The sequence below is a fragment of the Bufo bufo genome, chromosome 3, assembly GCF_905171765.1.
Source record: "Bufo bufo chromosome 3, aBufBuf1.1, whole genome shotgun sequence".
In the NCBI taxonomy this organism is placed as follows: domain Eukaryota; kingdom Metazoa; phylum Chordata; class Amphibia; order Anura; family Bufonidae; genus Bufo; species Bufo bufo.
The window spans coordinates 362,874,902-362,889,332 of record NC_053391.1 but is presented as its reverse complement, the minus strand read 5'-3'; the positions used below and the strand labels follow the sequence as shown (position 1 = coordinate 362,889,332).

General features: G+C 42.0%; 1 protein-coding gene across 9 annotated transcripts in view; it reads left to right on the top strand.

The window, feature by feature from the left end:
- Window positions 1–14,431, top strand: part of ADGRB2 (adhesion G protein-coupled receptor B2) — a 491,592-nt gene that overhangs the window by 354,748 nt on the left and 122,413 nt on the right. For 7 of the 9 annotated variants that reach the window (XM_040424547.1, XM_040424546.1, XM_040424545.1 and 4 more), the window contains 4 exons: window positions 1,540–1,704; window positions 2,601–2,765; window positions 6,286–6,387; window positions 6,656–6,762. In XM_040424547.1, coding sequence (XP_040280481.1) covers window positions 1,540–1,704; window positions 2,601–2,765; window positions 6,286–6,387; window positions 6,656–6,762 — 539 coding nt within the window. The remainder of the gene's footprint in view (window positions 1–1,539; window positions 1,705–2,600; window positions 2,766–6,285; window positions 6,388–6,655; window positions 6,763–14,431) is intronic. The other 2 variants (XM_040424551.1, XM_040424552.1) reach the window with 2 other exon arrangements.

Sequence of the window (14,431 nt, the reverse complement as noted above, 5' to 3'; positions counted from 1 at the left end):
CCCAGACATATGAAGAATACGGGAGATTGTTGTCACATGTACCACACAGCCAGTACTTGCCAGATATTCCTGCAGCTCCTTTAATGTTGCTGTAGGCCTCTTGGTAGCCTCCCAGACCAGTTTTCTTCTCGTCTCTTCATCAATTTTGGAGGGACGTCCAGTTCTTGGTAATGTCACTGTTGTGCTATATTTTGTCCACTTGATGATGACTGTCTTCACTGTGTTCCATGGTATATCTAATGCCTTGGAAATTCTTTTGTACCCTTCTCCTGACTGATACCTTTTAACAATGAGATCCCTCTGATGCTTTGGAAGCTCTCTGTGGACCATGGCTTTTGCTGTGGGATGCGACCAAGAAATTTTCAGGAAAGACCAACTAGAGCAGCTGAACTTTATTTGGGGTTAATCAGAGGCACTTTAAATGATGGCAGGTGTATGCTGACTCCTATTTAACATGAATTTGAATGTGATTGCGTAATTCTGAACACAGCTACATCCCTAGTTATAAAAGGTTGTGCTCACTTATGCAACCACATTATTTATATATTTATTTTTCTCCTAAAAGATTTCAGTTTGTTTTTCAATTGAGTGGTACAGTTTATAGGTCACATTAAAGGTGGAAAAAGTTCTGAAATGATTTATCTTTGTCTCATTTTTTTACAGCACAGAAACCTGACATTTTAACAGGGGTGTGTAGACTTTTTATATCCACTTTATATCAAAATGACTGATGCAAAATAGATAACCCACTTTAAAAATGGTGTCAGTTTGCGTACTTAAAAAATAAAAGCTATAGATTGAAAACAAAATGATTTATTTTGTAATTTTTGCAATTTTTCAAAATGAAAACTAAAAATAAAACAAATTCTCTAAAAAACAAAGGTGTCATGTAAAAACGTTTCCAACTTTATTTTGTCAGGCCAACAAATAGAAAAATTGTTTGCACTAAATCATGAGAAAGTATCTGGTCATTAAGGTCTTTTCAGGCCTGGCCTTTAAATGGTTAAATAGCACTTTCTTCATAGCAGGAGGGGACGCGGCTTGCAGGTTAGGTCGGACAAGAGGTTTTCCTCTGCTATAACAGTCTATATTTCTATCATTACTGTCTAATTCACAGACCATGTGTTCTGGTCCCTAGACATTGTATTCTGTCACTTGTCGGAGGACTCTGAGATCAGAAGAGCAGTACAGGGCAATGAATTTCTTACGCAGCAGTCAAAAAGGGTTAAGAGCCACTGTTCCAGGACCCTGACCCCATCTATCTCTGGCTACCTATGTGCCCATGATTAATTCATCTCATTCACTTGAAAGGTTGCTTCCTCCTTCTGTCCTTGTCAAGGGATGTCCCCACTGAGGTTAGAAGATTTCTTGCTTTAAGATGTTTATGAGGTTCCACTTAGAGGATGCAATTGCAATTGCACAATAAATATTATTTATTGCATGGAGCTTGGTGCATTTATTTCCAGTGGGAATAGGCACTGCTGGCCTGTTTGTTGGAGGTTACTAAGTTCATTCTGCATTGCTCTCTCTCTCTTTCAGTGGAAGGGATATGGCTGGACTGGGGCCCGTGGGAAAGATGCTCTGTAACATGTTCAAACGGAACCCAACAAAGGAAAAGAGAGTGCAGCAACACAAGCCAAGCAGGCGGAGAGTGCAGGGGGCAGCAAACAGACACCAGGGAGTGCAGTAATCCCAATTGCCCAGGTAATTGAAGACCGGCGGATGGACAGACCAGTGTACCTGTTTCTATGCTTGTTTACCTGTTTAATTGGTGCCATAAAGGGCATTTTTTTTATAAAATGAAGTCTGCCCATTATAAATCTTTTGCATAATATTTTTGAGTAGAAAAGGTGGTCTTCATCATGGAAGCAGCAGAATTAGGGCCAGTACATTTTCAGCGTTATTCCTACTAAAAATGTGATGATACACAATCCGTCCTGAAGTTTTTCCGTTATTACTACTAGTATGCCCGCTGTTGACTTAGCAGGTAGTTCATATCTGATCATCTAGCCTATTTTTTTTTTTTAAATCTCTTTATAGCCTTTTCTTCTATCTTTATCTCTGCCATCTTTCTCTGATTACAGAACCCAACATTAACTGCTCTCTCATCCCACATTATGTGCATCTGGCTCTGTGCCTCATTCTGTTACATGCCATCCAGGTTTTCAGAACTATTTTCAGATATGCTGTTTTTCTTTACTACAGTAGTTTTATTCATTCACACCCTTTTTTTTTTAAATGTGCTTTTAACTAGTGTTTTAGGTAGAGGAACTCTATATTTTCCACACTACACATCACTTACCTTACCTCCATTTTTTGGCCTCTATCTATACCTTTTTACTGTAGCTTCAAACATTCCTTGGATTTTTTTCTTTACACCTCATACTTTGGTCTTATTTCTCTTTACTCACTCCTTATTTCCTAATTTATGCTCCCTTTTATTCTTTTTTTTTGTCATCTCTCCATATTTTGCTACATTCTCTAATCTTTCACCTCTTACCCTTTTTAACTTTCCTCTGCCCCTTCCCCTCTTTTTATACCCTTTTGTGTTCCTTTTTCTTTATACTTTCCTCTGATTCCTGCCCCTTCACACTCTCTAGGGGATGGAAAATGGGGCCCGTGGAATCATTGGAGCTTGTGCTCCAAAACATGTGACAGTGGCTGGCAGCGACGCTACCGGATGTGTCAGGGAACAGGATTACAAGGATATCCATGCGAGGGCTCCGGGGACGAGGTCAGGACGTGCAGTGAAAAGAAATGCCCAGGTATCCACCCAATCTCCTGTGTGTGCTGAGTGGAGGTGCCAATTTTAACCCATTTAGGGCTTACCTCCTTCTGAGTGAAATAGGCATATCATAAAACATACTCAAATATTTGTATATATGTACAATACACCCATGCCTTACATGACAGGTGATCAAATATTGAATTAAAAAAGTCTACACACCCCTGTTAAAATGCTATTTTTTTGTCATGTAAAAAATCAGACCAAGAAGAATTATTTCAGAACTTTTTACCACCTTAAATGCCACCTATAATCTGTACAATTCATTTGAAAAACAAACTGAAATCTTACAGGGGGAATAAATAAGAATAAAGAACTAAATGTGGTTGCATAAATATGCAGATCCTTAAACTAATGCTTTTTTGAAGTAACCTTTGAATTTATGACAGCATTCAGTATTTTAGGGTAGGAATCTATCAGCATGGCACTTCTAGAGTTGTCAATCTTTGCCCACTCTCTCTTGCTAAAGCGCTCTAAATCTGTCAGATTGAGAGGGCATCTCCTGTACACAGCCCTCTTCAGGTCAACCCACAAATTTTCAATTGGATTCAGGTCTGGGCTCTGGCTGGGCCATTCCAAAACCCAAAAATCTTCTGGCAAAGCCATTTAAAAAATAATAATTTATGTGGAGGTATGCCTTCCATTCTTGTCATGCTGAAAGGTGAAATTCCTCTTCATCCTTAGCTGTTTAGTAGAGACCTGAAGGTTTTGTGCCGAAATTGACTGATATTTGGAACTGTTCGTAATTCCCTCCACCTTGACTAAGACCCCAGTTCCAGCTGCAGAAAAATAGCCCCATGGCATAATGCTGCCTCCACCATGTTTCACTGTGGGTATGGTGTTCTTTTGGTGATACGAAGTGTTGGCTTTGCTGCAAACATACCTTTTGGAATTATGACCGAAATGTTCAATCTTGGTCTTATCAGACCATAACACGTTTTCCCACATGCTTTTGGTAGACTTGATGTAGGTTTTGGCAAAAAAAATTCAGGGTTGGATTTTTTCTTTGTAAGGATAGGGCTTCCATCTTGCCAACCTACCCCATAGCCCAGACATAAGAAGAATATGTCACATGCAGTACACAACCAGGACTTGCCAGAAATTCCTGCAGCTCCCACTTGGCAGCCTCCCGGACCAATTTTCTACTTGTTTTATAATCCAGTTCTTGGGATTGTCACTATTGTGCCAAATTTTATCCACTTCTTGTTGACTGTCTTTTCTGAGTTTTTGTACTCTTTTCCTAACTAATATGTTTCAAGAATAAGATCGCTTTGATGTGATGTAAACTGTTTATAGACCATGGCTTTTGCTATAAAATGCAACTAAGGAAATGTCAGAAAAATCCTGGTAGAACAGGGTTAATATGGGGTTAATCAGATTCACTTTAAATGATGACAGCTGTGTACTGACTACAATTAAACACAATTTAAAGGCTAATTCTGAACACAACCACCTCCCCAATTATAACAGGGTGTTCACACTTATGCAACCACATGACTTTGGTTTTGTTATTTTTATTCCCCCCTCTAAATTATTTCAGCGTGTTTTTTAATAGAATTATTATGGGTCACATTGAAGGTGGAAATTAAAGGTGTATTCCCATCTCAGACAATGGCGGCATATTGCTAGGATATGCCCCCATTGTCTGATAGATGTGGGTCCCATCTCTGGGACCAACACCTACATCGAGAACGGATCCCTGAAAGTTGTGGAGGGTGCAGTGCATATGCTCAGCTGCCCTCCATCCATTTCTATGGGGCCAACGAAAATAGCCGAGCGCTGGCTCGGCTATTTCTGTCGGCCCCATAGAAATGAATGGAAGCGTCAGCCGCGCATGCGCGGTGCCCTCCCATTTACTTCTAAGGGGAGAGTGAGTAGCGGTTGCCGGACCCCAGAAAACCCGGGGTTCTACGACCACTACCTTCCCCGCTCTGTTCTTGATGTAGGTGCGGGTCCCAGAGGTGGGACCCGCACCTATCAGACAATAAAGGCATATCCTAGAAATATCTCAGATGGGATTACCCCTTTAAATCTGAAATAATTTGTCTTGGTCACATTTTTTATATGACTAAATTCTGGCATTTTAACAGGGGTGTGTGTACTTTTTATATACACTGTACATATGTTTTTCTGTGCATAGGTAAATGGGTACTAGGTTTCTTCAAAAATTTTAATCCTTATGCAGAACTTTGCAAAAATATTAATTTGTCAAAATTTGTGCTACTGAAATATAATTGATTATTGTGTTTGTAACCCCCAATACATATAGCGGGTTATAAAATTGAAAGATTGTTATGTTGGATTCCAGTAGCTTTAAGGAACTTTTATTCAGTAAGGCCCTGAATAACTTCGCCATAATGGCAAGCAATTTTTCTTTTGATATGACTGGAAATCAAATTTGGCAAAGTTTAAAAAAATTAAATAGCAGCCAATGGTTGAGTTCATGAACCACTTCACAGTTGCTATATACGCTACTGCATGATGGTATTATTTTTTACTGGTCGTTCCGACTCTTGTAGAAATAGTTACAATATTTATATATGTAATTTATTGTTGAATTAGCATAGAAATTACTTTGTGCATGCCTGGCGTTACATATGGCAGATGGTAGGTTTTAGATACATAATACAGCAGATGGTAGTTTTAGGTACATAATATACCACTTAAAATATGCTAAATTATATTCACAATTGTTACATTTTGAAAGCTTCAGCTAGAACATGGACGTATCATATTGAAACAATATGCATAAAAGGAACCTTATAATCACACCTGAAATAGTGCATACACTTCCTCTGCCCTTAATCACTAAGAAGAATTCTGTTTTGCCAGTCTGATGTTTTATCTTATAACTTTATAGCTCTTAGAATTGAAAGTCTTAACTTATAAGGTTCATATTTTCAATGTCATACACTTAAGGGTTTGTCCCAAAATGCTAGTTCCTGAGACAGTGTTTATGAGTCCACTATAGAATGAATTGTCAAGTTGAGGTGGCACACACACTCTTCTGTACTCCTCCGGCCTTTTCCTTGCTTTGTATCCCATCTTGACTGCAATTTTTGTTCACCACCACCTCTACACCTCCAAAACCAGGCCTCTTACACCTCTCGTCTTATTCTCCACATGCTCTGTCTGCTTTTGTTTCTTTTTTCCTTTCTTGTCCTCCTTTCATCCTCTCAGCATGCCAGCTTCCTCAGTGGGCTTTTGCTCACAGGCTAGTGGGCTTACTAAAAGCAATGATTGTTCTTGTTTCATGGGAAGGTCACAGCTTTCTATTTACACATATTACTCCAACTACTGTGAGGTCAACAAAGAAAGGTCATGCCATCACACTCTGCTTAGTATCCTTGGGCAGATCACAAGGTGTATAACATGACTGGAAGCTGTGAGATCTCATCTTCAGCCTTTAAAAGATCTGTGAAGTAAGGGTGGGCTGGGCAGGTAGGTCTTAGTTGACTTTATAACCGGTTATTTCATGATAGCACTTTCCTTCTTCACAGCATTACACGAAATGTGTAAAGATGAGTATGTCTCATCTATGACCTGGAAGAAAACAGCTGCAGGCGAAATTGTGTACAACAAGTGTCCTCCAAATGCCACAGGTCAGTTGCACTTGATCACACCTTGTCAAAACCTGGCTGTATTTTTCCAGTCTTGTCTGTTTTATTTGAATGTTCTATTGTTTCTCCTAGGTTTATTTTACTTTAATCCACCTTTTTACTTGTAGTTTTGTTTAAGGCTACATTTTTCTCATTTGTTTTCTTCCCGATAAGGTTTTTTTGTTCCACCTTCTGCCATCTCTGACTTTTTGTCTCTCAGTGTGTGCTCTCTCTTCTTGCTTAACTTAGTGATCTCTATATCTTCTTGCAGGATCAGCAAGTCGTCGCTGTCTGCTCAGTCCCCAGGGTGTTGCCTACTGGAGTTCTCCGAGTTTTGCCCGTTGCGTTTCCCATGACTACAGATATCTTCATCTTTCAGTAATTACAAGTTCTTCTTACTTTACCACATTATTTGCATGTCATTTATTTACAAGAAACCAGAATTCTGTATGCCAGTCTGTCATTATTAACTTAGCTTGGCATCGGCTTACAAGATGAAGCTCTTTGCAGACAGAATGCTTGCCACTGTTGAGACTACACACAGGGCAGATGCACTATTTGTTTGATCAAGTGTGTGAAACATTTGGTTGATTTTAATGTCTCAGGATGATTTGGTGCTTTCATTTTAGTGGATTATATCAGTAGGCAATGGCGTATCTCTTCATTTCAGTCTTATTTTTTTAGATTAAATATCAAATGGTTCACAGTGATTTTGGAGGAGGACATCTTGTTGATGTATAATGAATATTGTGCATAAATTATTCCTTGGCTTAAGTACAAGTATATCTCTAAGCTGAGAGTGGGGAGAGTTTGAGTAACCAAACAAATGACAGAAAACTTTAAGGGTACGTTCAGGTTTGTGGAAAAAAAATTATTGACACAGATTTTGCTGCAAATTGGTAGTAAATCTGCGGCAAAATCAGTTTCCTGCTGATTTCAACAAAGCTGAAATTACCCAAAGTATTGTACTTCATTATAAATTGTTGATGCGTAATGCTCTGAACATCTGACATATCCTCATAGAAAATGTGGTAAATAAAAACTACAGAAAAACATTGATAACAATTTTCTTACACCCACCTTCTAAATGTTCTAATGCTCCCATGCTGTCGCTTCGATTCTTGCTACTTTGATCATGGCCTGCAGCTGTCGCCTGCTATTCATGCACTTGTGACTGCTGAGGTCAGTTATTGGCTGCAGTGGCTACATACATGATGAATGTCATATGAACACTGCAGGTTCAGTGGGGATCGGAGTGGCAGAGACTGGAGCAGCAGTGTGGGACATTTAAAAGAAGAGTGTAATTTTCTTTTCATTTTCTTTTCTGTTCTCTGCCTCTTAAAAAAATAAATAAATCTTGGACAATCCTTTAAAACCCCAAGAGTATCTTGTTGCCATCTAAGGATCAAGTGTAATTCCGCCTTTTACAGACATTACCATATGGGTGTGTAAACAATTTATGTAACCTTGGAGAAGATAAGCAGGAATGGGCAAAATCCAGCTCATGTCCATGACTTTATCTCCCAAAAGAACAAATGATTTGGAATTCCTAAATTTAATGTGCTTGATGATGCCAGAGTCAGCACACCCACAACACATGCAGTAAGATGAGTGTCGAGACCCGTTTGTCACAGCCAGACAGCTGAGAAGCTTCTCAGATCCTCCTCCTTGAATTTCTTTGTTTTGGTTTAGTTTCTCATCTCGTTAGTCTATCTCAGCTGTCATGCAGTTAGACTGATCGCTACCCTTTAAGTTCCTCCCCATAATGCAGTAGTGTGCGGCTGATACAACTTCCTGGAGTGTGTGTGCGCATGCTGTTCCCAGTTCCCTGTTCCCAGTCGTCAGTCGTCATTCGTCTGCAAGATAAGTGCTGTTTATGTATTTATGATTTTGTCTTTTCTGGATCCAGGTGACCCTGACTCCCTCCGTGTCAGTGTAGGGAGCCGGTGGTCGTGTCCCTTCACTATTGTAGGGTCTTCAGGTAATAGATAGCCGAGGAACGTGGATATGCGGCCATCCACCTTTGGGGTGTTCGCATAGGCTGAGCAGTGAGGGAGAGCGGCAGGTCTATTGCAGGGGTCTCCCTTTGTTCCTTAGTTGTGGATCCAGAGAGACATTGTTTATATGGTATTGTCTTGTTTCCTGTACACCATCCGTGACATTATCAGCCGCCAAAACCGTCTCAAGCATGGATCCGGTTTCACTTTTGGCTGAACGCTTTCAGGGTCTTTCTTTGGAGGTAGCTGATCTCCGTAAGACTTTTTCTCAGTTTCAAGTGACCGGTTCAGCTTGCGTTCATGGAGTTTGTGCTGAGCCTAAGATCTCGCTCCCGGATACGTTCTCCGGGGGTAGTGAGAATTTTGTGCGTTTTAGAGAGGCTTGCAAACTCCATTTTCGCCTTCTTCCCCATTCTTCTGGTGATGAAGAACAGAGGGTGGGGATCATTATATCGCTGCTCAGGCGTAACGCTCAGTCCTGGGCCTTTTCGCTGCCGGAGGGGGCACGGCCCCTTCGTTCAGTGGATGAATTCTTTTTAGCCCTGGGTCAGATATATGATGATCCGGATCGTATTGCTCTGGCTGAGTCTAGACTACGTCTGTTATGCCAGGGTAAACAATCTGCAGAGATATACTGTTCAGAATTTCGGAGATGGGCAGCAGATACGGGTTGGAATGATGCTGCACTCCGAAGTCAATTTTGCTATGGTCTTTCAGAGGGATTGAAAGATGCATTTGCCTTTCATGAAAGACCTACCTCCTTGGATTCTGCTATGTCTCAGGCTGTTCGTATTGACAGGCGTCTTAGAGAGAGAGGAGAGATCTCTCCTTCCTGTCATACTCAGTCCCGGGACAGTGCAGCGGTCTCATTCTGTGCACAGGGGTCTCAGTCGCTGTCAGCCCCTTCTGAGCAGGAGTCCATGCAGCTGGGGTTTATTGCCTCTGACAATAGAAGATTCAGCCCGCAGGGGAGGGTTTGTTTTTGTTGTGGAGGTATAAATCATCTGGCAAATGTTTGTCCCTCTAGGAGATTCAGGCAGTTTTCTGGGAGTAATAAAGAGACAAAAAGGAAAAAATCTTTTAAAAATGTTCCGTCTGTTACTATTGGCAGGGTTGAGGCGGAAATTGAAGGTTTTCCATTTGCTTGTAGTTCCCGTTTTGTCCTGCCTGCTAGGGTGGCGCTAGAGAGCAAGAGCATTTTTTGTGAGATTTTTGTGGATAGTGGAGCAGCTGTCAACCTCATTGATAATCAATTTGCAATAACTCATGGTTTCCAGGTATGCACTTCTGGAAAGGATATTCCTGTTTTTGCTATTGATTCAGCTCCACTTTCTCAGAAATCATTAAAGGGTATAGTTCACAATATCCGTTTAATTGTGAGTGATGCTCATGTTGAGGATGTGTCATGTTTCGTCCTTAGCGGTTTGCCTACTCCTCTAGTGTTGGGGCTACCCTGGCTCACTAAACATAACCCCACCATTGATTGGCAAGCGAGGCAAATAAATGGTTGGAGTAACTTTTGCAGAGAGAATTGCCTCATAACATCTGTTTCTGAGGTTTCTACTAAGACTGTACCACCTTTCCTCTCTGAATTTTTGGATGTCTTCTCTGAGAGTGGAGTTAAGGGTTTGTCTCCGCACAGGGAGTATGATTGCCCTATTAATCTCATCCCAGGCGCCAAGCTGCCTAAATCTCGTTTATACAATCTCTCCCAACCTGAGAGGGTCGCTATGCGGGCTTATATCTCTGAGAGTCTGAGAAAAGGACACATACGACCCTCGAAGTCACCTGTTGCCGCTGGTTTTTTCTTTGTTAAGAAAAAAGATGGTTCTTTAAGACCTTGTCTGGATTTCAGGGAGCTGAACAGTATCACTATTCGTGATCCTTATCCGCTTCCTCTGATCCCGGACCTGTTTAACCAGGTTGCTGGGGCTAAAGTCTTTTCCAAATTAGACCTAAGAGGGGCATACAACCTGGTTAGGGTCAGAGAAGGAGACGAATGGAAGACGGCTTTCAATACCCCTGAGGGCCATTTTGAGAATTTGGTTATGCCTTTTGGTTTGATGAATGCCCCAGCCGTTTTTCAGCATTTCGTCAACAGCATTTTTTATCATTTAATGGGAAAATTTGTATTAGTGTATTTGGATGACATTTTGATTTTTTCTCCTGATTTCAAGACTCATAAGGAACACTTACGTCAGGTCTTGCTCATCCTGCGGGAGAATAAATTATACGCGAAACTGGAAAAATGTGTGTTTGCGGTTCCAGAAATCCAATTTCTGGGGTTTCTTGTCTCCGCTTCTGGTTTTCGCATGGACCCCGAGAAGGTCCGCGCTGTGCTTGAGTGGGAGCTTCCTGAGAATCAGAAGGCGCTGATGCGTTTTTTGGGCTTTGCCAATTATTACAGGAAATTTATTTTGAATTATTCCTCTGTTGTTAAACCACTCACTGATATGACCAGAAAGGGGGTAGATTTTTCTTCCTGGTCGGTAGAGGCGCGTAAGGCCTTTTCTAATATCAAGGAGAGTTTTGCTTCCGCTCCCATCCTAGTACAACCTGATATTTCGTTACCCTTCATAGTTGAGGTTGATGCTTCTGAGGTAGGGGTGGGTGCGGTCTTGTCTCAGGGTTCCTCTCCTGCCAAATGGCAACCGTGTGCCTTTTTCTCAAAGAAACTCTCCTCCGCAGAGAGAAATTATGATGTGGGAGATAGGGAATTGTTGGCCATCAAGTTGGCTTTTGAGGAATGGCGCCATTGGCTAGAGGGAGCCAGACACCCTATTACCGTGTTTACTGACCATAAAAATCTGGCCTACTTGGAGTCAGCCAAGCGTCTGAACCCGAGACAGGCCAGATGGTCTTTGTTCTTTTCAAGGTTTAATTTTGTTGTTACGTTCCGCCCTGGGGTTAAGAATGTGAAGGCAGATGCCCTGTCACGTTGTTTTCCGGGACGTGGGAATTTTGAAGACCCGGGTCCCATTTTGGCTGAAGGTGTGGTGGTCTCTGCTCTTTTTCCTGAATTGGAGGCAGAGGTGCAGGCAGCCCAGTCAGAAGCTCCTGATCTTTGTCCTCCTGGGAGGTTGTTTGTGCCTCTCGCTTTGAGACACAAGATTTTTAAAGAACACCACGACACGGTCCTTGCTGGGCACCCGGGGGCAAGAGCCACACTGGATCTCATCGCTCGGAGATTCTGGTGGCCTGCGCTTCGTAAGTCGGTTGAGGGTTTTGTGGCAGCTTGCGAGACTTGCGCTCGTGCCAAGGTTCCTCATTCACGGCCATCAGGTCCTCTCCTTCCTTTGCCCATTCCTTCCCGTCCTTGGACACATCTGTCCATGGACTTCATAACGGACTTGCCTCGTTCCTCGGGGAAGTCTGTGATTCTGGTGGTGGTGGACCGTTTTAGCAAAATGGTGCATTTTATCCCTTTTCCTGGTTTGCCCAATGCTAAGACGCTGGCGCAGGCATTTATTGACCACATTGTCAAATTGCATGGGATTCCTTCAGACATAGTCTCTGATAGGGGCACGCAGTTTGTTTCCAGATTCTGGAAGGCTTTCTGTTCTCGCTTGGGGGTTCGGTTGTCATTCTCTTCTGCTTTCCATCCGCAGTCGAATGGCCAGACAGAGCGCGTCAATCAGAATCTGGAGACATATCTGCGCTGTTTTGTGGCGGAGAATCAGGAGGATTGGTGTTCTTTTTTGTCCCTTGCTGAGTTTGCTTTAAATAACCGTCGTCAGGAGTCCTCTGATAAGTCACCATTTTTTGGTGCATATGGGTTCCATCCGCAGTTTGGGACTTTCTCGGGAGAGGGCTCTTCTGGTTTGCCTGATGAGGACAGATTCTCCTCGTCTTTGTCATCTATTTGGCAAAAGATTCAGGATAATCTAAAGAGCATGAGTGAGAGATATAAGCGTGTGGCGGATAAGAGACGTGTGCCTGGTCCGGACCTGAATGTTGGTGATCTGGTGTGGTTGTCTACCAAGAATATCAAATTGAAGGTTCCCTCCTGGAAGTTGGGTCCTAGGTTTATTGGGCCTTACAAGATCCTGTCTGTCATCAATCCTGTTGCCTACCGTCTTGATCTTCCTCAGACTTGGAAGATCCATAATGTTTTTCATAAGTCCTTATTGAAACCTTATGTTCAACCTATTGTACCCTCGCCTTTGCCTCCTCCTCCGATTATGGTTGATGGAAATCTTGAATTTCAGGTCTCTAGGATTGTGGATTCTCGTCTTGTCCGCGGTTCCCTCCAGTACCTCGTTCATTGGGAGGGTTATGGTCCTGAGGAGAGGATGTGGGTCCCAGTGACGGACATTAAGGCCTCTCGTCTCATCAGGGCTTTCCATAGGTCCCATCCTGAGAAGGTGGGCCCTGAGTATCCGGAGTCCACTCCTAGAGGGAGGGGTACTGTCACAGCCAGACAGCTGAGAAGCGCTCACAGGAGCTTCTCAGATCCTCCTTCTTGAATTTCTTTGTTTTGGTTTAGTTTCTCATCTCGTTAGTCTATCTCAGCTGTCATGCAGTTAGACTGATCGCTACCCTTTAAGTTCCTCCCCATAATGCAGTAGTGTGCGGCTGATACAACTTCCTGGAGTGTGTGTGCGCATGCTGTTCCCATTTCCCAGTTCCCTGTTCCCAGTCGTCAGTCGTCATTTGTCTGCAAGATAAGTGCTGTTTATGTATTTATGATTTTGTCTTTTCTGGATCCAGGTGACCCTGACTCCCTCCGTGTCAGTGTAGGGAGCCGGTGGTCGTGTCCCTTCACTATTGTAGGGTCTTCAGGTAATAGATAGCCGAGGAACGTGGATATGCGGCCATCCACCTTTGGGGTGTTCGCATAGGCTGAGCAGTGAGGGAGAGCGGCAGGTCTATTGCAGGGGTCTCCCTTTGTTCCTTAGTTGTGGATCCAGAGAGACATTGTTTATATGGTATTGTCTTGTTTCCTGTACACCATCCGTGACACCGTTACGACAAAATTTCCGTAACTCATCTTACTTTATTGAGCATTGTAACAATTCATTTATGTACCAATTTGCACTACTTTCGGCTTTATTTCGGCCGTAATGACCTTATGCACTGACACCATGAGTTTATTTCCTCTGTTACGCTGTTCATTCTACCTTACTTTGATATAAACACAATTTTGAAAAGAAAAGAAAGATGGTCAGCAGCTTCCGATAAATTTAGATGACTTTGCTTTTCTGCCTATGGACTCCTTGAGCTGTTACTTTAGTAGGCACACTTTTCTAGTGCTAGTATAATACCTACAAAGATAGTGAGTATTAACACCCAAACGTGGATCGGAACATAACATATAAAGGACAGCAATAGTACATGCTTAAAGTGTAACTGTCATTTTCATTTTATTTTAGTAATGTATAGGGACAGTGATTCTGACCATTTTAGTAATGTACTTTAATTACTGAAATTGTACATTTCTGTTAGAAAAATAGCTGTAAAGTGACCCATTTTGAGCCCTAGCAACGCTCCTCTGTCTTCTTTTTACATAACTGTGGAGACATGCTGTACACTGACTGTGTTATGTAAACAGAGGACAGAGCAGCATTGCTAAGGCTCAAAATGGGTGACTTTACAGCTATTTTTCTAACAGAAATGTACGATTTCAGTAATTAAAGTATATGACAAAAATAGTCAGTATCACTACCCCTATACATTACAAAAATAAAAAAAGAATCACAGTTACAAGATGGCAACAAGATGTCGACCCCCCCAAATGAAGCCTCAAGTTAAACCTCACAGGGAGGTAGAAGCCATCCCTTTGGTCTTCCTCCTTACAGTATATTATGAAATGGCATGTTGTATGACTCATGATGCCGATGATGCCATATCCCAGAGTTGCTTTACTGGATTGAGATCTAGTAACTGTACAAGTCACTAACCTAAAAACAACATAAATTAATTGTGATGTTTGTGGTATCCCAGTCAGATGGGACATGCTATGTGGCATGTCATTTTTTCTTGTTTAAAGAAGCAAGTTAAAGATATATAAACTATGCAATAAAGGGAGAACATGATTAGCAACATCTCGA